The 24,685-nt window shown below is 40.2% G+C and overlaps 1 protein-coding gene across 5 annotated transcripts in view; it reads right to left on the bottom strand.

Annotated features, from left to right (window-relative positions):
- Alms1 (ALMS1 centrosome and basal body associated protein) overlaps window positions 1–24,685 on the bottom strand; it is a 119,938-nt gene that overhangs the window by 59,507 nt on the left and 35,746 nt on the right. For all 5 annotated transcript variants that reach the window (XM_052719711.1, XM_052719710.1, XM_052719708.1 and 2 more), the window contains exons 8-11: window positions 15,972–16,102; window positions 10,512–15,534; window positions 9,339–9,472; window positions 3,989–5,787 (exon numbers count right to left, since the gene is read on the bottom strand). In XM_052719711.1, coding sequence (XP_052575671.1) covers window positions 3,989–5,787; window positions 9,339–9,472; window positions 10,512–15,534; window positions 15,972–16,102 — 7,087 coding nt within the window. The remainder of the gene's footprint in view (window positions 1–3,988; window positions 5,788–9,338; window positions 9,473–10,511; window positions 15,535–15,971; window positions 16,103–24,685) is intronic.

Here is a 24,685-nt window from a genome sequence, read left to right on the forward strand (position 1 = left end):
CAACTTAGAATAAGACAAAATTTTCAAAAAGTATTTTTTCAAAACTGACACGAGAAAAAAAAATCTGTATAGTCACATGCATTAAACAAATTGAACCAATAATAAAAACTCCCATCTATGACAATTTCATTGATGAATTCTAATAACTGTACAAAACTAACTCCAAATCTTCACAGATTATCAATACTTTCAGGAAGTCAGTTCAAGCCTGGGAAGTTTACAAGTGAATACTTCTTTCATGAGCACAGCTATAAAAAAGCCTTAAATATTAGGCAACCATATCAACATAGGATATAATGAATTAAGGATGTAGACAGTGATCTCTGCAACCAGTAATAGTTTCCCTCCATTTCTGATGTTTGATCACCAACTCCTTTTAAGACTTTCCCTCCTTTCCCACTTTGGTCCCTTAGCTGGAGAAGCTGGCAAAAAAAGTCTGTTTCCTTTGGTACCAGCAGGAAACTTAGGCCCTTCTTGTATGTCTTCTGCTCTAGCTACTATTAGCACAACTCACTTCGTTTGCTTTGGTCAAGTTAGCCCAGACCTACTTATGGCCAGATCTCCCTGAGATTCTTTTGTGTGAATGATAAACTTCTTTTCAAATTCTCTTGGTATGAAGAGAACCAAATTTTGAGCATGAAACCATCTTGCTAGTACCAGGATAACCAAGCAACCATAAAAAATTTAAAGATAAGGGGAATGGGAGAGCCAGCTCAGTGGTTAAAGCACCTACTGCTCTGCCAGAGGACACAGGTTAGGTTCACAGCACCTACACAGTGGCTCATAACCACTGTAACTCCAGTTCTAGGGGATCTAGCACTTCTGGTCTCTGCAGGCACTGGACACACAGTACACACACATACATGCAGGTAAATAGTCTAACATATAAAATACAAAATACGCCGGGTGGTGGTGGCGCACGCCTTTAATCCCAGCACTCGGGAGGCAGAGCCAGGCGGATCTCTGTGAGTTCGAGGCCAGCCTGGGCTACCAAGTGAGTTCCAGGACAGGCGCAAAGCTACACAGAGAAACCCTGTCTCGAAAAAATAAATAAATAAATAAAATAAAATACAAAATACAATTTTTAATTATGGGAGAATGTTAGCATTTAGATGTAAAATGCCCCTAATTTGGTCCCTAGCCCTAGCCAATGGCCACTGTTTTGGGAGGTTGTAGAACCTTTAGAAGGTGGTTCCTCACTGGCAGATGGGGGAGCAGGCACTGGCAGTTGTAGCCAGCCCCACTTCCAGCCTAAGTCTCTCTTCTCCCTGGTCTGCTGAGATGCAACAAGCCCCCTCACAAATTTCTGCAGTCATAATTCCAGGCATTTCAGTCACTGTGCCTTCCCCACCATGATGAACTGTGTACTCCCAGCTCAGCCCGCATAAACCTCTTTCCCTGATGTTATTCATCTGTAAGGAAGTATTATTGGCCTATTCCATTCGCTTTTTTCCTCTTTTTTTTTTTTTTTTTTTTTTTTTGGTTTTTCGAGACAGGGTTTCTCTGTGTAGCTTTGCGCCTTTCCTGGAACTCACTTGGTAGTCCAGGCTGGCCTCGAACTCACAGAGATCCGCCTGGCTCTGCCTCCCGAGTGCTGGGATTAAAGGCATGCGCCACCACCGCCCGGCTTTTTCCTCTTTTTAATTATTTATATCAGTATAGACTCAGGAATATCTCTTTCATACTTCGAGTTGTAATTCAGTGCTTAAGTTATTCAGTTTCTGAGAGTGATTTTCAGAGCTTTGCCCGATTCCCACTCCAGCCTGGAATTAGCCATTTCTCTTAAGAACCTCCTTTCTTTTGTATAGAGCATAGTATTTACGCTATTTACAAACCCAAATGCAAGCTCCAGATTTGTTCAGCTGTTACTGGATGTCATAGCTCCTAACCCTCTCACTGACTTAAGCTAAAGTAATACAGTAGGTCAGGCTGGTTGGCCAACAAGTCCCAAGATCTGTCTCTGCAACCACAATGCTGGGACTACACATGACCACCTGGATGTCTGGCTTTTAGCATGGGTACTAGAGATCAAATCAGGTCCTCGCACTTTCAAGGCAAGCACTTTTCCAGCAGCACTACCCACCCCACCCCCCACCACAAAAACAATTTCTCAAATTTTCAAGGTTTAAAAAGCAGAAATTGGCCGGGCGGTGGTGGCGCACACCTTTAATCCCAGCACTCGGGAGGCAGAGCCAGGAGGATCTCTGTGAGTTCGAGGCCAGCCTGGTCTCCAAAGCGAGTTCCAGGAAAGGCGCAAAGCTACACAGAGAAACCCTGTCTCGAAAAAAACCAAAAAAAAAAAAAAAAAAAAAAGCAGAAATTGAGTTAATGATTAATGGTATCTACCTCTAAGATTGTACGTATATGCAGTGTAAACGTTCACCATGAAGCTCAGCGTTTAGTACATTCTCAATAAACAGTATCTTTACTAGTTCATATTTGCAATAACTTATTTTCTTCTCATTCATAGTTTTATCTCAATTTTAAAGGAATTTAGCTGCATTAAATTTTATTTCAAACCTTGAAGGGTATAATGAATACTGTATACAAATTTGCTATACTTTGAATTTCTAAGCATTATAAAAAAATATTCATCACTTCCCATGATTTATAATATTCAAGATAGAGGTTGGCATCTTGGATTCTTTTAACTCAAATCCGATTCTTAACCACTTCAGCTTTGTAAAGGACCTTTTTCTTGTACATCTCCTAATAAGAGTGCCAAAGAAATTAAATGATTTGCCCAAAACTGTGAATGAAAGTTCATCCACAAGAAATTTAAGTTGTGTTAAAGAATGTGCAAGACACATCTATGCAGGAAAGCAAGTTCTTGCTTTGCTTAAATAAGCTGCTACTGAGCCAGGCTCCTCTCATCAGCATCATTTGGCGTGTTGTTTTCCCAGTCAATCACGGAATCAAGTTGTCATGAAGACTAGATGAGATTGTATATCAATGTCACTTATGCCAGTAGATTTTAAATAAACACTTCCCCTTCCTCCTTCCCAAGCCTTGGGCTTTCCACTGTAGTATCCTACCTTCTTAACCATTAACACACAGGTAATTCTCTTTAGCCATAAAAGATTTATGAAGGGAAAACTAAATCAGTGATGAATTACTAATATTAGGCCGAGTAAGACAAACCTATTAACCTGTCCATAAATTCAGTTTCCATTCCTGTAACACAAGGTAAGAGAGGCTTCACATCCAGAAACATTATGATGATATTTTTTACTGCTGGGCTGGCTAAAGTGATGGGGAATTTTTTAAATCTCTTGTAAATAATGTAATAGAGAAATCATGAGCTACAAAGAGAGGAGAGAAATACAAAGAGCATATGCAAGTTAATCATGACTGTGAACTTAAATGGACTGAGAAATGATGGGATGTATCTGAGGGTATTTGCAGAGCTAATTAGATCATGACAACTCTGATCTAAGAATAGTTTAAATTACTGATGGATTCAAAATATGAACAGACTACTGGGAGATGGTAGAACTGTTCAAGGTGGGGAATAGTTGGAGAAATTACATCACTGGGGGCATTTTCTTGGAGGTTCCTCCACCTTATCCTCTTGTAGCCATATAATATGATGTTGAAGCAAGCAAACATCAGCTGACCCCCCTCTAAAACCATGACCAAAATAAATCTCTCCCCACTTATATTTCAACCTCCCAGGAAATTGTCAGTGCATCTCCAACATAAAAAGAAGTAGTAAATTGTACCAATGGATGACCAAAAGTTCTTTTCAAAGTTTTAGATTTCTTAAATCTGATGTCAAATCTTACAAAAAGCTTTTCATGTTACTTCATATGTTCACTTATTTATATACCTCTTAAAAGACTTCTATCAGACCAGTTAGATTCAATCTCCTATGAAGAAATCACACTGCCCTCCGCCCTCACCCCCACCCCAGTCTTTCCATTTCCTTAACTATTTTAAATCCTTTGTTATACATTCCATCAGTTTGCCTGTTATCACAGTGACTCACCCATCTGCAGATACTGGAGTCCCCTCTGGTTTGGAATATCCTTCCAAATCTGAAATGTTCACTTGTGTTTGCCTTGAGGTTACTATCTGGCTATTCTGAGGAGGTTTGGTTTTCAAGTCCTGAGAAATAGTCTTACTATCTGGAAGAGAAGACTGTACAACTTGCAAGTCCGGTGGAGATTTAGGTCCTAGGAAACCTAAAGATTCTTGATCCTGTGCTATAGGTTCACAGGTCAGTAATTTGGAGGTTGGTTCCAATGACCTTGAAGATATAGTTCGAAGATCAAAGTTAAACTCACTATTAATCCTTGTTTTAGAAGCAGGATCCAATGAATGAAACCTTTCATCTAAGGTTCCACTATCCAACGTGGAAGCAGTCTTGGGACAAAGAGTTATACGAACACATGAAAGTGCTTTTCTATTCGAAGGTGAAGTAGATGCAGCTGTACAGTGGTCAGGGGCTGACTGGGAGATCAAATTACTGACCTTGGCTTCAACATTTATCATATTAGAAAAGTGAGATTGAGGTATATGCTGAATCTTTTCTACTACCCAATCCTGACCTCGACAAAGAGGGAACTGCTGTTTTCTCATGTGGTCGTCTATATCTGGGGATTTGCATTGCTGCTGATCAAGAAAATCGGGAGAAGGAAGATCTGCAACTATACAGTCCTGGTGCTTAGGAAAGAAAGAATGGTCTTCTCTGTTTTCATGATCTACATGTGGGGCTTTGCTTTGCTCAAAGAGTTCTCGCTGTTCAAGAAAAATGCAAGAAGCAATGTCTGGACAAAAGGGAGAAGAGTATTTTCTCATCTGGTGATCTGTATGTGGGGTGTGGCTTTGTTCAAAGAGCTCTCGTTGTTCAAGAAGAATGCAAGAAGGAAGATCAGGAGTTATAGTGACATTCTTCTCTTTTACTTCTAGTGTAGGACTTAGTTTGTCTGGGCTAATAATGGTATCCTTACCAGAAAACTGAACTCCCTTGAAACTGCTATAGTTTGCACTGACACTGGGTTCAGAATGACTGGCTTTAAAATCTGATCTTTCTAAGAGTTTTCCTTTTTGATGAGAATGCTCAAAATCAACAGGTAATTTTTGCCTTTGCCTACTACCTTCAGCTAAAATAGTCACTGGTGAATGACTATGCCTTTTAAGTGATGAAGGGGAAGAGGTTTTCTGTTTAAGATCTCTAGGAGAAATCTGCTCTTCAGGGATATGAGACTTAAACACTCCTAAAGATGGTCCAGTACACTGGCTACCTTCAGTAACACCAACCTTAAAAACAGAGGTATCAGAAATGCACTTAGAGTGTCCGTGAGAAGAAAAAGTGATGGAGGTAGTGAACTGCTTCTTGGGTTCAGGGGGAAGTATTTGTGATGAGGAAGAAAAATCCATTTCTTTAGCTGGCACACAAGTAGGTTCTACTAATCCCAATGGCTGGGGGTCCATGCATGCATGGAATGGCATTCCAACACCCTTATTAATTTTGATGTCATCTGGTGCAAGTTTTTGAAATGGGGGATGACTCTGTAACTGAAAGGAATTCCAAACTTTAAAACGAGTATTGCTCTGATCTATTGATCTGGAAAGGTTGATGTGCCTGCCTCTCCATGACGATGGGTTCCGTTGTCCTCTAGTTACATCTGAAGGTTCAACAGATCGGAAAACAGAATGGCGGCTGTCTGGTCGTGGTTGTTCAGCAGTTAGAGTCCTGAAACATCCTTTCTCATGGCTCTCAATAACAATGTGACTGCATACAGCCTCGGGCACACATCCTATTCCCCCTGGACTCCGTAAGCCCTAGAAGATATAAATAGTTTTCCACATAAAGTAATCCAATGTCATATACTGATCAGTTTTATATCCAAGCTAAAAATAACCATGAAGGTCATCTCATCTGTCTATAAGACAGGTCAAAGGAACAGCAGGAAAAACAAAACTTTACAGGATAAAATGGCTCATGATAATGAACAGCACTTAGGAAACTCTTAACATTGTTCTACTTGGAGCTGGAGAGATGGCTCAGTGGTTAAGATCACTGGCTGCTCCTTCAGAGGACCCATGTTCAGTTCCCAGCACCTACATCAGGCAGGTCCCAACATTCTATAACTTCAGCTCCAGGGTTCAATGCCTCTGGCCTCCAAAGGCACCCACATTCACGTACACATGCCTACATGCAGACACAAACATTTATACATAGTTAAAAATACTAAAAATAGCAGTGTGTAGTGGTGCACACCTTTAATTCCAGGACTCGGGAAGCAGAAGCAGGCAATTCTCTAAGTTTGAGGCCAGCCTGGTCTACAGAGCAAGTTTCAGGCCAGCCAGGGCTATGCAGAAAAACCCTGTCTCAAGAAACCAGTAGTAGTAGTAGTAGTAGTAGTAGTAGTAGTGATAGTAAATAAATAAATCCTAAAAAAGAAAACACACACATACATACACCAAAACAAAACAAAACAAAAAGCAAAAACAAAAGTCAAAACTCAGCAGTGGGACTGTGAGTGTCAGGTCAAGTGCTTCCCCACCATGTATGATGGTGTAAGTTTGACCCCAGCACAACACACATGCAAACAACAACAACAAAAGGGGACGCAAAGATATGTCAATAAGTACGACATAAAAATGAGAAAAACGGAAACGAAAAGAATGTTCAACATCCAAAAAATTAGGAAAATGTAAATCAAAACCACAATAAATACTTAGGAGGCAAAGGTAGACAGATCTCTGTGGTGATATATTGTGTGCCCCAATAAAGCTTGCCTGGGAATCAGAGGACAGAGCCAACCACTAAATTAGACATAGAGGTCAGGCAGTGGTGGCACATATCTTTAATCTGTATGGATCTCTCTGGGTTCAAGGCCACATCAGGCTACATGAGAGAAACAGAACCAGGCAGTGGTGACACACACCTTTAATCCCAGGAAGTAATATGGTAGGACACAGAAAGGTATATACGGTGTGAGGAAATAGGAACTTGCTTTCCTGAAGCTAAGGATTTTGTAGAGGTAAGCTAGTGGCTGGCTATTCTGCTTCTCTGATCTTTCAGCTTTCACCCCAATAACTGTCTCTGGGTTTTTTATTATAAGACCTTTTAAGATTCGTGTTACAGATCTCTGTAAGTTTGAGGCTAGCCTGGTTTACACAGTGAGTTCCAGGACAGTCAGAGCTACTTCTTAGTGAAACGCTGTCTCAAAAAATAAATAAAATAAAATATAACAAAATAAAACAAAAAAATAAGCAAACAACAACAACAAAAAACCCACAATAAAAGTGTTGCTCTAGGGGCTGGAGGGATGGCTCAGTGGTTAAGAGCACTTACTGCTCTTGTAGAGGACCAAGGCTCAGTTACCAGCTTCAGGGGATACAATACCCTTTAGCCTCCATGGGCACCTGCATGTACACATAAACATGCAAGCACATTCACATAAACAAAAGTGTGTGTGTGTGTGTGTGTGTGTGTGTGTGTGTGTTAAGTTTTACTACAAACCTAGCAGAACGGCTAAAACAATGACAATACCAAATGCTGCTGAGGATACGGGGTAAGTGATCACTTACCCTTAAATGATAACCACATAACCCAAATTAAGCTCCTGGACACTGACATCACAGAAACAAATGAAATTCCCACAGAAAGCAACATGAATATTAGGCAACTTTTGTTTATAAAGCCCAAGATTGAGAAACCACTAAAATGTTCTTCACAGGTGAATATTTAAACATACTATGGGGCATCCACAGCAACACAAAAGGAAAGCAATTGATAAAAGTAATACCCTATGAGTTTCTAAACAATTCTTCTTAACTCAAATATTTCAGTTATTCTGAATAAAAAAGGCCATACAAAAATGACTTCATTTTTATGATATTTTTGATATTACAAAATATAGAAATGAGGACTAGACAGGTGGTTGACAGGTGTTGCAGAAGAGGTGGGAGGAGCAGCATGGATGTAGCTATGACAGCCTTAGTTTGTGAAATACTGGTTTTCAGTATCCTGACTATATTAAAGCCAATGTCATGACTGGGATCAATCATTAAAACTTTGCAAGACATTGGCTGGGCACAGTGGTGTATGCCTTTAATCCCAGCACTTGGGAGGCAGAGGCAGACAGGCAGATCTCTGTGACTTTGAGGCCAGTCTGTTCTATATAGTAAGTTAGTTCCAGGACAGCCAGACCCTGTCTCAAGGACAACAATTGCTCTTACCACTGAGCATTTCTCCAGACCCATATCATGCTGATTCTATGTAAAATTCAAAAGCATACCGAAGAACAGAGAGTCAACACATGTCAGAATAAGAAATATGTCAACCCATGTCAGAATAAGAAATATAGACATAGCTAAGGAAGGAGATCCAGAACATTTCAATGGCATTTGTCAGGGGTAGGAGCAGTGTTGGTTTGGTTGTTTTTTGTTTTATTTGTTTTAAAGATTTATTTATTTCTTATGTATACAGTGTTCTGCCTGCATACCAGAAGAGGGCACTAGATCTCATTATAAATGGTTGTGAGCTAAAATGTGGTGGCTGGGAACTAAACTCAGGACCTCTGGAAGAGCTGCCAGTACTCTTAACCTCTGAGTCATCTCTCCAGCCCTTGGTTTGTTTTTTGAGATAACAATCTTATTAAATAGCCTTGAACTTGCCATCTCTGGCCTAAGCCTCCCCAATCCTGGGATTAAAGTGCACATGCTACGCTCAATTGCATCTGTTAATGTTCTGCAATTGAGCGTAGCATGTGCACTTTAATTAACTTCTCTTTAATTAACTTCTCTTTAGATAAGTACGTCTATTCAAGAAATGGCTCATGAAAGGAAGAAAACAAACATTAAAAAGGAAAGCTGCTCTTAGATAAACTACTTTAACTCTATTCTTAAAATACATACTTCTGAAACTGAGGTTCCACCTGGACTGCAAGATGTAAAGGAGACGTTTAACCTCTCAACTGTAAAATTACATTGGCAAGCCAGGCACGGTGGCACACGCCTTTAATCCCAGCACTCAGGAGGGCAGAAGCAGTGATCTCTGAGTTCAAGGCTAGCCTAGTCTACAGAGTGAGTTCCAGGATAGCCAAGGCTACATAGAGAAACCTTGTCTTGAATAATTAAACAAAAAACAAAAATAAATCAGCAAAACAACTCAATTCTTGTTTTACTACTATGATAATTTGGAATTAATCCAAACTTATAGAATCTAGTCCTTCAATCTTAACTTTTAGAGAATTAAGATTCTAATAAAACTTTACCCCAAGATTATCAGCAACTCCTCTGGAGTCATCAATGCCAACTAAGAGCTCTAATTTCTACTGTCCTTGGTTTCAGTTTCAGTTTTCATTTCTAGGTTTCTTTTATACCTCAGACACGTGAGTTGCTCTTCCATGACCAAACAACTTCGCCTTTATCTCTTCTACTTTCCTCCTGTCGTCCTCATTTAATTCTGAAATGGAGTATCCATAGTCACGTCCTAAACTGAGCTTTAGGTTCCAGGCTGGAGAGAAATCACAAACAGTTGATATTGAAAAATTGTGAAACTGGTCATTTTTCAATGACTACATAAGCAAAGAAAACCAGCAACATCTGCCCCTTACTGCCCAACACAAAGCTCAGCATGTGGTCTCAGTATATGACATATCAAGAGCTCTTAAGAGGCCATTTCATTGAAAAGTCTACCCACCCTCCAAAGCAGGGTATTTCTATGTAATCCAGGGTAACCCTGAACTCATGATTTCTGTGTCTCAGTCACCATAGTTTTTAAACCATCCTCCACAGATGGACTTCCAAAGGAGCCACTCTAAATAGGATATTTAAATCTTTCATCTTAATTTTTCTTATAATCAGAGTCTCTTTATCTCCCGTCTTGGTACCTGCTATAGTTACTAACACTTTTATGGAACCTAATAGAGAGATTTTGACAGAATCAAGATGTACAAGGAATGGCACAGTCAGTTAACCTCAAGATTCCGAGTCAGTCCTGCACCACTTACAAGTTACCACCCAAAACATTTCCTCATGTTAAAGATTGTTTAAAACATCTCCTTTACAAAGATACTATTAGAGATTAATGAGATTAATAAATATCGCCTTTTAGACTTTTAACCAAAGTTTTAGTACGAAAGACCTTCGTAAGTGTTTTTCCCTTATACCTTAGATCAACTCCAAAAATTTCATTAAAAAACAAAGAGAAAGCTACATAGTTTTAGAGCACAAAATAATTTACAGAAGAGAAAATTGGAGGCATTTGTGTCCCCAAAACAAGACATTACAATGAGAGAATTAAAAAAGTCCAAACTACTTTCTTATTGTCCATCTGACATGAGAATCTCCTCCTAAAACCATAAACTCAGAATAGCACTACTAATCATGTAACTTATTTATATCATTGCTTTTGTTTTCCAGGTTTTGGATAGAAAATATAATCATTCTACAGTTCCGTAAGAAAATAAATTTGGAACTTCAAGTGTCTCATTTTAAACTGTTAAGCTATAATGTCCACAAGCCTGAATGTGCCTGTATAAGTCAGTCCTTACCTTGGGCTCGGACCCGACACTCCTCTTCCTCTGCATTTCTAAGTATCTGTTTGGCTTGATTCAGTGAGGATTCGCACTGAAGAAGGTACTTCACGTGTGCAGCCAGCGAGTCCACACTACCACAGCCGTCCTCACCCTCTGACAGTCCCCCCTCTTCTCGGCTATCTGTTAGGCTTGTCTTGGGTGAAGTATATGGAAAGAAGTTTAGAAAAACATCAGAAACAGACTCCAAAGACTCCGGTAAATTACTGTCCCATGAGCAGCAACCATCACTTACATCACTACTCGAGTCACTCTTTATGATTGTCATCATAGGGATAATAATTTTATTCCCAATGCCTGTACTGCAACCTTCAGGTTCAGACCTCATTACAGACCTGGAAGCTTCATACCGCCTGAAAGTTTCATCAAATGCCATTCTCGCTGTGTCTTCTGCTCTCTGGAGAGGACTTCTAATCGCAGTTGAACTAATAAACTCCCAATTTTCAACACCCCTCTGACACCTGAGGTTCGTCTGTGTGCCAATGTCCTTCTGTACACACTCAATGTGAGGGACCTCCTCTGTAAATAGCTCCCTCTGGGTACAAACATCAGTTGTGGAGGGTTCTTTGAAGCAAACCACCTTCTTGGACTGTATTAATGAAACATCGTTAACATCTCTGAAAGGGACTAAGGGAGCAGGGAAATTGCATCGTTTCAGTGCTATATTTTCTGCCTCCATTAAAAGAGTCTGAATTTCTTTAAGAGTTTTGGAACCTCGATCTATATCCCGGATTTCCTCAGAGCCAACATCGCCAAAACCTGAAGATTCTGGCTTACATATGATAACTCCATCATCAATCTGCGAATTTAAAGGCATACCGTTTGCAATCAGAGAACAAGACTCAGGAGAATTCAAACTATCTATCAGTTTGGGGACATGTTCTGAGACAAGTTGGTGCCTTTCACTGTGTGAATAAGCATCAGAAGAAACTGTAGGTAAACCAGAAATCTGGTCAGCTTGACCAAGAGAACCTGAAACCTTCAGAGCATCTTCAGTTAGATGTCTGTCTGGCAGTTCCTGTGAGTATCCATAGGATGTATCCGATTTCTCTCTATGTGAATAAGAACCAGACAGAGGTACTGGTACACCTGTGTTTACAACAGTTGGCTCAGAGACAGTTGAAGTCTTCGGAATATCTTCACTTTGATCTCTATCTGGTAACTGTTTTTGAACGGAAATAACAGGTTTTACTTTTTGAGGATAGGAACCATGAGAAGCTGTTGGTAATGGAGTCTTTTGATCATCTGGTCCAATCACAGATGGAATTGCAGGCTTCTCTCTATGTAGGTAGGACCTATGAGTAACTGTTGGCAGCTCAGTCTTCTGGTCATCCAGCGGATCTGCAGCTGAAATCTTGTGCTTCTCCTTATGTGAGTAGGAACCAGATAAGACTGCAGGTCTCCTATTCTGGTCAGATAGTCCAGGAACAGTTGAAGCCTTCAGAGAATTGTCAGTTAGAACATGATCTGGTGAGGCCTTTTGATAAAAATCACTGAACTTTTCTCTATGGAAGTAGGAACTAGAAGGCCCTGTTGGAGTCCCAGGTGTCTGTGTTGCAAGTGCAGAACCAGCTGACACTTTCAGAGCCTCTTCTGTGGGCTGGCTGGCTGGCAACTCCTGTGGAGAGAAAGCACTGGCCTCTCTCTGTGGGTAGTAACTTAAAGGTTCTGTTGTCTTCCCAGCCTTCTGGACAAATGGTACAGGATGAACAAAACCACCTAATGCATCCTTACTTGGCAGTTCCTGTTGATGAAAACCACTGGGCTTCCCTCTACTTGTGTAGGAAACTACTGGTGCCCCAGTCTTCTGATGAGTAGAGCCAGGTCCTACTGTTTTCAAAGCTATTTCAGTAAGATCTGGTAACTCCTGCTGGTAAGAGATGAGGGGTGCCTTATCCTTTGTGTAAGGGACAGAAGGCACTACTCCAGGAACATCTAGAACTCGCAAAGCTTCTTCAGTAAGATCTGGCAACTCCTGCTGATAAGAAACAGCAGATATCTCTCTGTATAAGGGAGTAGAGGGCACTCTTGGTATTTCAGTTTTCTGTTCAGTAGATCCAACACCACCTAAAACTTCTACTTCCAAAGCTTTTTCACTAAGATCTGGAAACTCTTGCTGGTAAGAAACAGTCGGCCTCTCTACATATGAGTGGGAAGTAGAAGGCACTGTTGGTAGCCCAGTCTTCTGGTCAGTTGGTTCAGGAACAACTGAAACTTTCCCAGCGTTTTCAGTTAGAGGCCTATCTGGCAACTCTTGATGATAAGAAACAATGGTATTTTTCTCTAGATTTGAGTATGAAGAAGAGGTAACCAGAGGTAGCCCAGTCTTCTGGTCAGCTGGTCCAGAAACAACTGAAACTTTGCGACCTTTTTTAGTTTGCTGACTCTCTGATGTGCCCTGCTGGTAGAAAATAATGGGCTTTTCTCCAAAAGAATAGGAAGTAGAATATACTGGTGGCTCCCCAGTCTTCAGGTCGACTGGTCCAGGAGAAGTTAAAATATCCAAAGCTTCTTTAGGAAGATGACCATCTGGCAAGGCCTGCTGGTAGAAAATAATGGACTTCTCTCCAACTGGATGGGAACCTGAAGGTCCTGCTGGTGTACCAATCTTCTGCTCAGTTGGCCCAGGAACAGCTGCCACTCTGAAAGTGTCCATTGTCAGGGGACTGCTTGGCAAAGCATTTTGGTAGAAAATAATGGGCTTCTCTCCAGTTGGGTAGGAACCTGCTGGTCCTGCTGGTGTGCTAGTCTTCTGTTCAGGTAATCTGGAAATCCCTGGTACTTTGAAAGACTCTGCGGATAGAGGGTTACCTGACAAGTCTGGTTGGTAGAAAATAATGGACTCTTCTCCAGGGAGATAGGAAGTAGGAGATACTGCTGGTACCCCAGTGTTCTGGTCAGGTGGTCCAGGAGCAGCTGAAACTTTCAGAGACTCTCCAGGCAAATGACCACCTGGCAGAGCTTGCTGGTAGAAAATCTGAGGCTTCTCTCTTTGTAAGGAGGAAGTAGAGGCTACAGTTGGCATAGCAATGTTTTGGTCAGCTGGCCTAGTCGTAGCTGAAGCTTGCAGAGCCTCTTCAGATAGAGGACCTGACAGGGTCTGTTGGTAGAAAATACCAGGCCTCTCTTTTTGTAAATAGGACACTGCTGGTGTCCCTGTCTTCTGGTCTACTGATCCAGTTATACCTGAGACTTTCTGGGCCTCTTCAGCTAGGTGGCGGTCTGGAAACTTCTGCTGATGAGAAACATTAGGCCTCTCTTTATATGAGTGGGAAGCAGAGGTTACAGTTGATATTCCAGATAGCTCCTCAGATGGTTTAGAAACAGATGAAGCGTTGAAAGCTTCATGAAGGGTTGGCTGGTAAGGGAAAATAGGCTTCTCTGTGTGTGATGGAGAAGTAGGGAGTACTGTCGACAGATCTGTCTTCTGGTCAGCTGGTCCTGGGATCAATGTTTTTGTAGACTTTTCTGCTGAATGACTATCTGGTAACTCCTGCTGATAGAAAACACTGGGAACCTCACCATATGAGTGAGAAATCCCAGACTTCTGGTCAACTGGTCCAGATACAAGTGAAACTTTCTGAGTCCCTGCAGGTACATGACTGTCTGGCCATTCTTGGTGGTAAGGAACAATAGTTTTCTTTTTGTGCTGGTAGGAACTAGAAGACACTGTTGGAATGTCAGCCTTCTCGTCAGCAGATCCAGAATCAATGGAGACTTTCTCAACATTTTCAGGCAGGTTCTTTTCTCTGTAAGAATAGGAAACAGGTAATTCTGATGGTAAAGGAGTCTTCTGGTCACCTCGGCCAGGAATAACAGGAACAGGCAATGCTTCTTCACTTAGATGACTGTCTGATAATGTCTGCTGGTAGAAAGTTTTAGCTGTCTCTTGATGTGGCTGAGAAGCAGAGGTTACTGTTGAGGACTGGGTCTTCTCAGGTGATCCAAAAACAGCTGAAACATCCAAAGGCTCTTTGCCTGGATGACTTTCTGACAGAGGATGTTGATAGAAAATAGGTTTCATTCCCTTTGAGTGATAACGAGAGTATATTGTTGACATTTCGGGCTTCTGGCCAGCTGGCCTAGAAGCAGATGACACAGATTTCTGGGTTTCTTCAGTAAAATGCCTATCTGGCAGCTCTTCTTGGGGAAAGCTGCCAGGCTTTACTTCACGTGAGTAGGTGGAAGAGACTACTGCTCCTCCCATCTTCTGGTCAACAGATCCAGGAGCAACAGAAACTTTCCAAGGCTGATGACTCAAATAACTTTCTGGCAAAGCCTGCTGATAAAAAGTATGAGCCTTTTCTCCATATGAAGGAGAAACAGAGGACAGTGCAGTTATCCCAGTGTTCTGGGCAGCTGGTCCAGGAAGAGCTGAACCTCGCACAGTCTCTTCATGTAAATGACTGTTTGGCAACTCTTGTTGGTAGAAAACAGTAGGTCCTTCATATGTGTGGGAAGTAAGGGGTGAAGCTGGAACATCAAACTTCTGGTCAGTAGGCCTAGGAGCAGCTGAAGTTTTCATAATGTCTTCAGGTAAACGACCACCTGCCAAGGCATGTTGGTAGAAAACACCAGACTTATCACTTTGCGAGTAAGAAGTAGAAGTTACTGTTGGGAAGCTACTCTTCTGGTCACTCAGACTAGGAGCAGCTGGTGCCTTTGGAATGTCTTCAGGTAAATGACCACCTGTTAGGACTTGCTGATAGAAAGTATCAGGCTTCTCTCTTTGTGAATACGAGATAGGGGCCACTGTTGATAAACCACTCTTCTGGTCAGCTTGTCCAGGAAATGCTAAAACTGTCAGTTCCTGACCAATTTGATAACCATCTGGCAAGCCTTCTTGATATAAAATACCAGGCTTTTCTCTTTGTGCATAGGAAGTAGGGGTTACAGGTGATGTCCCAGTATTTGGGGTAGCTAATCCAAGATGAGCTGAAGCTTTGGGAGCCTCTTCAGATAGAAGGCCTTCAGGGACAACCTGTTGATAGAAAATACCAGGCTTTTCAGGCTTTTTTCTATGTGAGTGAGTACTATTGGTATTCCAGTCTTGTGGTCAACCAGTGCAGAAACAACTGACCCTTTCAGAGCCTCCTCAGTTGGATAGCTATCTGGAAATCCCTGCTCATAGAAAAAACTGGGTCTCATGTGAGTATAAAGAAGAGTGTACTGCTGCTGCCCCAAGCTTCAGGTTGGTGGGTATAGTAACAACAGAAACTGTTGATGACTGCCCATTAGATGACCACCTGGAAAATACTAGGCTTTTCCCTATGTGGGGAGGAAGAAGTGATAATATCTTCTGGTCAGCTAATTCGGGAATATTTGAAAGTTCAGACTCTCTTCAGTGAAATGACTATCTGTCAATACTTTCTGGTTTACAGTCTAAGTGTGGGGACCAACAGTGTTCTGAGAACTTACAGTAAACTGAGTTATATCTTCAAGGGGCAAAGATGAGCGCGTTCCAATGTCTGAATCTCCAAAAGTGTTAGTGATATCTGGTTTCAACTTGGATTGAGTAATTGCAACTCTGCCTCCTTTAGAAGTGTCTCCTTTAAAAAGAAACAAAAATAAAAAATACAATGATTTGTTAATATTATATAAATACATATTTTTTAATTCACTTTTTTCTCTTTTGCCAATGAGATGATTCAGAAGGTAAAGCAACTGCTGAGCAAGTCTGACAACCTGGACTCATGTAAAGATGGAAGGAGAGAACTAACGAAGTTTTCCTCTGAGCTCTACTCACATGCCAGAGCCCACCTACACACACACACACACACACACACACATACATATACACACACACACACACTAAAAAATTTTGAAACTTTAAAATTTCCTTTTTTGTACACAAATATAAATAAAGGAAGGAAGCTTTATTACCTCAAGCCTTTAAATATTTAGAAATTAATTCTATGGAAATCACCAACAAATGAGACAGATGTACAAGAAGATATTAACTCTAAAATAAGCTAAAGTAAAAAAAAACTAACAACAGAATTAATAGCTTAAAAATAACAGGACATGCACTTACAAAATACTATATGGTTCTTAAAATTGGGAGTTTTTAAGAATTTTTAATTGGATGCAAAAATGTTAGGTCTGAGATTGAACTTCTTCCTGCTTTCAGTCTAGGAGCCTGCTATTATACCATGAGTGGTGCCAGGAGACATAAGAGCCTCAGACCCTTAGAGAATGAGAAAAAAAGAATTATTATCCATGGTCCAAAAAACCACCAGCTTAACTTCAAGGTTTCTCTGGCCAACCTGAGTTCTATTCCTAGTACCCACACAGCAGCTCACAACCATCTACAACGACAGTTCCAGAGGATCAGTGCCCTCTTCTGACCTCTGTGAGCACCAGGCATGCGCACGGTACAGATATGCATGCAGTCAAAATACCCAAATAAAATAAAATAAATAAACCTAAAAAATAAAAAAATAAATTAGAAGAGATTTCTCTGGCCCTCAAGTCCAGTGGAGGCAATGAACTTCAGTGCAGATGGACACTATGCACGTATTTGGATTCAAATTATTTTCTCTAATATTTATTTTTTAAATAAATGAAACTGTATAAATCTCTAAGAAATTTGAACTATGTGGGAGTTATTGACAGCTTTGATAAGAACCATTCTGCATAAATATGGATTCAAAGTGGGAAGAAAGGGAATGTGGACATCTGAGCAGCACAATCTAACAAAACTTTCTGTAATGACAGAACTGTTCTATTTCAGTTTAAAAAGGGAATTTTAAATGAAGATAGGTCTAGCCATTTAAATATATCACAACACAAATGTCAAAAGTCTGACAGCTTGTTCAATCATCCAGTAATTTACTTAAGAAATATGTGTTCAGACATTGTCCCAAATACAAAATATAAAGCAAGAGACAGATAATCCTACTTCCCATACTACATATGCTAGCAGGAAAAAAAAAAATCACAAAAACATGGTTTGTCAAATGTTGGTGAGAAGGTTATTAAATATAACACGTATTATCTATACTTTACATACAAGGAAAGTTTCCTTTCTCCAAAAGAACTATATAATGGTGCTTCTAAATGTAGGGCTCTTACTAACATGCATACTCTTGATTCAACAGGTCTCAAGGTAAAACCTGAAATTCTGTACTTCTACAAGTTTCACAGTGGTCTAGAGCTAGAGTACTTGAACCTTTCAATTCTAACTCTGACTTGTGACCCCTTTATACAGCAACTGAATCCCCTTCTCTAAAGCCATTGTTGAGCTCCAAATGATAACGGAATGTTGGGAGAAACAGAGTGAGGAATGAGTTGTAAAGACATAGAAGTATCAAGTATTAACTAAAAGCATAGGAAAATATGAAACGCAGTATAACCTGAGGAGAAAATGTGAATATTTTTGTGAGAAAGCCTCAAGAAGTTAATAAACCAGAACAGATCAACAAAGCAAAATCTTATTTCCCCCGAGATTTCCCAGTTTATCTAAGTTTTTACTTCCTTTTGACCATTACAAAGTATTAGCAACATCATGAAGGAAGCAAATGAGATGAACAGCCAAGGGCTGAAGACATAACCCAGACCTCAAAAGATGTAGAGCTTTACATGAGATGATGAGACCTGGGGAGAAAGGAAAAGATTAGTAAAGGAAACTTGAAGAGGAGGTACAGGGTAAGCAGTTAAAAGGGCGAGAGACTCCTGGTGTTGAAGAAGAAATTCCCCCAGCTCTGTGCAAACTTACAGGCATATACTCCAAAACATCAGAATGTAGCACAAATCTTAAAAGGTCTTATTAATAAAAACAAACCTGGAACCAGATATTGTTATGAATTGTGAGAGATCAGAGAGATAGAACAAGCCACAGCCAACCTCACCTCGCCAATTCCTCAGCTGATCTTGTTTCCTCAAACTGGAAGCCTCTGTGTCCTCATCTAAATGGATCTCAACTGAACTGCTGCTAAAAACCTAAAAGCTTAAAAAGGCTCTAGTTCCTGGTCCTCATGCCTTATATACCTTTCTGCTTCCTGCCATCACTTCCTGGGATTAAAGGCGTGTGTCACCATGCCTGGCTGTTTCCAGTGTGGCTTTGAACTCACAGAGTGGATAGGATCTCTGCCTCCAGAAAGCTAGGATTAAAGGTGTGTGTGCCACCATTTTCTGGCCTCTATGTCTGTCTAGTGGCTGTTCTGTTCTCTGACCCCAGATAAAGTTTATTAGGATACAAAATATATTGGGGGACACAATATCACCACATCAGAAGCATCCACAGTCACAAGCCTAGTAATTATATTTGGAGTGTTTGTACAGGTAAAGAATTCATGATGACAGATGCCGTGATTGTAGGTGCTCAATTTATTCAACCCTGGGAGAGAGAAATAAACACACCAAGTATTACTACTCAACTCCTAAATTCACAAAGATCATTTTTAGAACTGGGTTAAAATTTTGATTATAGAAAAGAAAGGAAATTGCCAGAAGAAAGCCATTAATAGACCATAATTGCCTTCCAATGTAAAAGGTGCACCTAAGCCGGGCGGTGGTGGCACACGGCTTTAATCCCAGCACTTGGGAGGCAGAGCCAGCCGGATCTCTGTGAGTTCGAGGTCAGCCTGGGCTACCAAGTGAGTTCCAGGAAAGGCGCAAAGCTACACAGAGAAACCCTGTCTTGAAAAACAAAACAAAACCAAAACAAAAAACAGGCCGGGCGGTGGTGGCGCACGCCTTTAATCCCAGCACTTGGGAGGCAGAACCAGGCGGATCTCTGTGAGTTCGAGGCCAGCCTCGGCTACCAAGTGAGTCCCAGGAAAGGCGCAAAGCTACACAGAGAAACCCTGTCTCGAAAAAACCAAAAAAAAAAAAAAAAAAAAAAAAAAAAAAAAAAAAAAAAAAAAAAAACAAAAAAAAAAAAAAAAAAAAACAAAAAACAAAAAACAAAAAAAAGGTGCACCTAATAGAAATGTGATCAAGACTAGAGAGTTGGTCAGGATTTGCTCAAGGATTCTTCCCAGAAAGCAAGTGCTTATTTACAAAGAGGCCTCCTTAGAGGACAGAACAGCATATGACAACCTGAAGCAGTCTTCAGTCAGCTTGAGTTAATAAAGCAAGTGCTCATTGCTCACAAATAACATGAGATGCCATCCTAGACTTCCATTCTACAGGTGACTAAGGGCTGCTTACTCACCATTCCAACTCAGTTGTAGCACGAATCTTAGAAAGTCTTATTAATAAAAACAAACCTGGGAGCCAGGTATTGGGATAAATTCTGAAAGATCAGAGAGACAGAACAGGCCACAGCTAACCTCACCTCGATAACTTCTCAGCTTATCCTGTTTCCTCAGACTGGAAGCTTCTGTGTCCTCATCCAGAATGAATCTCAGCTGAACTGTTGCTCAAAAGCCTAAAAGCTTAACCAGCTCTAGTTCCTAGTCCTCACGCCTTATATACCTTTCTGCTTTCTGCTATCACTTCCTGAGATTAAAGGAGTGAGTCATCATGCCTGGCTGTTTCCAGTGTGACTTTGAACTCACAGAGATCCGGATGGATCTCTGCCTTCAGAATGCTAGGACTAAAGGTGTGTGTGCCACCATTTTCTGGCCTCTGTATCTAGTGGCTGTTCTGTTCTCTGACCCCAGATAAGTTTATTAGGGTGCACAATATTTTGGGGAACACAATATCACCACACTCAGTTGTTAGGCGTATTAACACTAACACACCAAAATGCACAGATCAATGCATTTCTGAGAGTTGGAGAGATGGCTCAGCAGTTCCAAGAGCACCTGCTATTCTTGCAGAGCTCTGGGTCTGGGTTCAATTCCCAGCAGCCAAATGGCAGCTCGAAACTGTCTATAACTCCAGTTCCAGGGAATCTAACATGCTCTTAGCCTCTGAGGGCACCAGGTATGCACAGGGTGCACATACAAACATGCATACAAAACATTTATATTCATAAATAAAAACAAAATTATAGAAAAATTAATGCATTTAAGAATAAAAATGGGCTACAAACAGGGATTTCAAAGCTAAAGAACTCTAGGTGTCATGGAAGGTTCACATAGTGCTCTTGGGCATCAAATCTTGGTAGAATGGTCCTGAAAGAATGTTTCTTTCCTCCTCAGAATCAGAGAGATTAAGTGAAATCAGGGAAATGATGGCACTGAGGATAGAGATACTGTAGCCCACACCACGTGACTGAAAGCATTGAGACAGACTCTGCACCTCTACCCAGACAAGCGACATAACTAGGAGGTGGAAAGATCAGTCCTCTTTCGTTTCGGTTTTCTTTCTTTCGTTGTTTTGTTTTTTGTTTGTTTGTTTTTTGTTGTTGCTATTGTTTTTCGAGACAAGGTTTCTCTGTGTAGCTTTGAGGCTTGTTCTAGAACTCGCTCTGTAGACCAGGCTGGCCTCGAACTCAGAGATCCACCTGCCTCCGCCTCCTGAGTGCTGGAATTATAGGTGTGCATCACCACCACCCAGCTGTTATTTTTATCTAATTAATATTTATTTCTATTTTTACTCAATCCTCCTCCATTTTTTTAATCTTTGAAGTTATAATTACATTTCTCCCTTCTCATTCCTCCCATATACCCCTTCCCCACTCTCCTTCAAACTCATGGCCTCTTTTTTCACTAGTTGTTACTACATGATTGTGTGTGTGTATTCCTAAATATAACCTGCTCAGCTCATACAATTTACTTGTATATATATTTTCAGAGCTGACTATTTGGCACTGGACAACTGTTGGAAGACCACCTCTACTGCTCCCAGCTTTCCTCAGTTACCTATAGTTCTTTGTTAGGGTTGAGGCCTCATGGGCTTTTCCTCATCCAACTTTGGTATGCCCATTGGTGTCATCCCTGTTCAGCTCATGTTTGGATGGTCAGGTTGGTGAGACTCCCCCTTTTTTCTCCTTTCCTTCTTCCTACCATAGCCCTCTTACAGAGATTGGTCTAAGTCATATTGACTAAATCATACAGAGCAGCTCAAATACAACTCTAACTCATTTTTTATTTCTCCTGTTCTTTCATTCATTTTTAAACTTGCCTCACTTGACAATTTTTTAGATCGGCTTTGTCCTGCCCCCTTTTCTTTCTCTCCCTTTATTTATGTTTTGGTGAAAGGCTCTCCCACAACACACAGAGTGGTTTGGAGCTGTGGGTCTCCCCAACTAAGCCTCCTGAGTGCTAGGAGGTTGCCTGACTGTATTTCTTTTCTCTTTCTCTTCCCATTCTACCTTTCATTAGAGCTGCCTTATTCTCCTCCTTTGCTCCGTATTGTTCCACCTTTCTATTTACTTTTCTGTTTTTCTCTATTCTAATTCTGGTCTTACTCTACTTATTTTCCTTCTATTCCCAATGTTAGTAACTAATATCTTAGTGTGCACTATGTTGCCCTGGTTCCTTTATTCCCCAAAACTTATTAGAGTTGAAGGTTTGATGCTTTTCCTTGGCTACTCCTTTATCTTCACGATAGTGTTACCCATCAATTGTGATTACTTCTACAGGTAGTAGTCTACACTTGCAGGTGCCAAGATTCATGCCCAGTGCCCCGAATATGCGTGCTAAAGGTTAAGCTACAAAGAGTAATGGATACTGAGTCCTATGGAGAGAAACCACACTTTATCCTTATTACAGTAACTTAGTCCTAGATGAATATTGAAAATACTTGAACTGAAAGAATACAGGTGATTAAAGAAACCCATCTAATTCTGCATATGCCAAGTTCCAATACAGAAATATAAGAAACATGAAAAATCAAGGGACTGTGATTCCTCTAAAAATTCCCATTTCTACAGTAATAAATTCCAATAAAAATAAAGTAGATAAAAACCTACGACAAAGAATTCCAAAAACAGGGGCTGGAGAGATGGCTCAGAGGTTAAGAGCACTAGCTGTTCTTCCAAAGGTCCTGAGTTCAATTCCCAGCAACCACATGGTGGCTCACAACCATCTGTAATGAGATCTGGTGCCCTCTTCTGGCCTGCAGGCATGTAGGCAGAACACTGTATACATAAATAAATAAATATTTAAAAAAAAAAAAAAAAAAAAAAAAAAAAGAATTCCAAAAACAGGCCGGGCAGTGGTGGCGCATGCCTTTAATCCCAGCACTCGGGAGGCAGAGCCAGGCGGATCTCTGTGAGTTCGAGGCCAGCCTGGGCTACCAAGTGAGTTCCAGGAAAGGCGCAAAGCTACACAGAGAAACCCTGTCTCGAAAAACCAAAAAAAAAAAAAAAGAATTCCAAAAACAGATTTTAAGAATGTTCAACAAAATCAAAGAAAACATGAACAAACTCCTGAATGAATTCAAAGACAACACAAGCAATCAACCAACCAAAATAAGGAAGCCAATATAAGATATAAAAGATGAACTCAATAAAGAGATATAAATACTGAAAAATCAAATTGAAATTTTGGAAATAAAAAGCTAAGAAAGTCAAATACACTGTGGAATTCACACCAAAGGAATGGATTGGGGCTTGAAGACAAGGTAAATGAAGGAGCACATTCAGACAACAATAAAAATAAAATATAAACAGTACATATAAGACTATTGGAAGACTACATTAACAAATCATGGGCACAGAAAAAGTACAGTCTAAAGGCAGAAAAAAATTTATTCAATGAAAAATTCCCCCTAGAGAAAGAGGTAGTCATCCAGATACAAGAGGCATTTAGAACACCAAATACACAAGACCAAAAGGGAATGTTGACATGGCATATTGTAGTTAAATCACTAAGTATATAGATCAAAGAAAGAATATTGAAAGTTACATGAAAGAAATACCAGTCACACAAACACAAGCCTACAGAGTAATATTAGATTTATCACAATAAATTTTAACAGCCTAGATAACATGGAACAATGTATATGAAGCTCTGAGAGACAGTAATTGCCAACCAAGATTACTATAACCAGCAATGCTGTCCTTCGTAAATGAAGAGAAACTTTCTATGGCAAACATAAAGCAAAGGAGTTCATGGCCACAACTAAGTCAGCACTGGAGAAGATTCTTGAAGGAATCCTATATACTGAAGAGAGAGATAAACACATTCATAAGGTCATAGACTAAAATAAGTTCTGCTAGATGAGTAACTTTTTCAAATGAAGACTAGAAAAGGACCAAATCTGACAAACAACAAAAGCAAAATGATATCCCTTGTTATCATAATTCTGACACAATAACAACACAGTAATAGTGGGTTCACTTCACTATCACCAATAGACAGGTTATCAGAAAAAAATAATAATAGTTAACCAAAGAACATTAAATGGACTTTAGGAGACTCCTACTGAACACCCCCCAAGCATCACAAAGCATACTCTTCTTAGTAGCCCGAGACTATTTCCAAAAACAAACCATGCTTTAGCAAATCAAGTCTTCACAAATACATGAAAATTGAAATAATTCCTTATATTCCATCTGATCACAGCAGAATAATGCCAGAAACTAACAAGAGAAACTACAGAAAATATGAACAACACACTACTGAATGATGCATGGGTCAAAGAAATCAGGAGGGAATTTTTTTTAAGTCCTGGAAATAAATGAAAGCAAAGGCAAAAACCTGTAAGATAAAACAAAGTAGTTCTGAGAAGAAAGTTTATAGCTACACATATCCACATCTAAAAAGTCAGAGCTTTCAAATAAAGAACTTAATTATGGAACTCAAGTTCTTAGAAAAATCTTTGACAAAATAAGGTTGGCAGACACTTAGCCAACCTAACCAAAAGGAAGAATACCTAAATTAATAAAATTAGAGATGAAAAGGGGAGATATTACATCAGATAACAATAAAATTCAGAAGATCATTAAGGCATACCAATATGAAAACTCATATGCTAATAAACTAGAAAATGTAAAAGAAATAGATCAATTTCTACGTACGTATTGTCTTAGTTATTTTTTATTGTCATGGAGATACTGTGACAAAGGCAACCTATAAAGAAAGCATTTAAATTGGGGCTTACAGTTTCAGAGGGTGAGTCCATGACCATCATGGCAGGAAATATGGTAGCTGGCAGGCAGGCAAGCAGGTATGGCCATGGAGCAATAGCTGAGACCTTACATCTTGAGATACAACCACCAGGCAGGGAGAGCTAAGTGGGAATACTGTGAACTTTTGAAACCTCAAAGTCCACTCACAGTAACACAAAGCCAC

Source organism: Peromyscus californicus, unplaced genomic scaffold (assembly GCF_007827085.1).
Source record: "Peromyscus californicus insignis strain IS unplaced genomic scaffold, ASM782708v3 Scaffold_6__1_contigs__length_162567912, whole genome shotgun sequence".
NCBI lineage: Eukaryota > Metazoa > Chordata > Mammalia > Rodentia > Cricetidae > Peromyscus > Peromyscus californicus.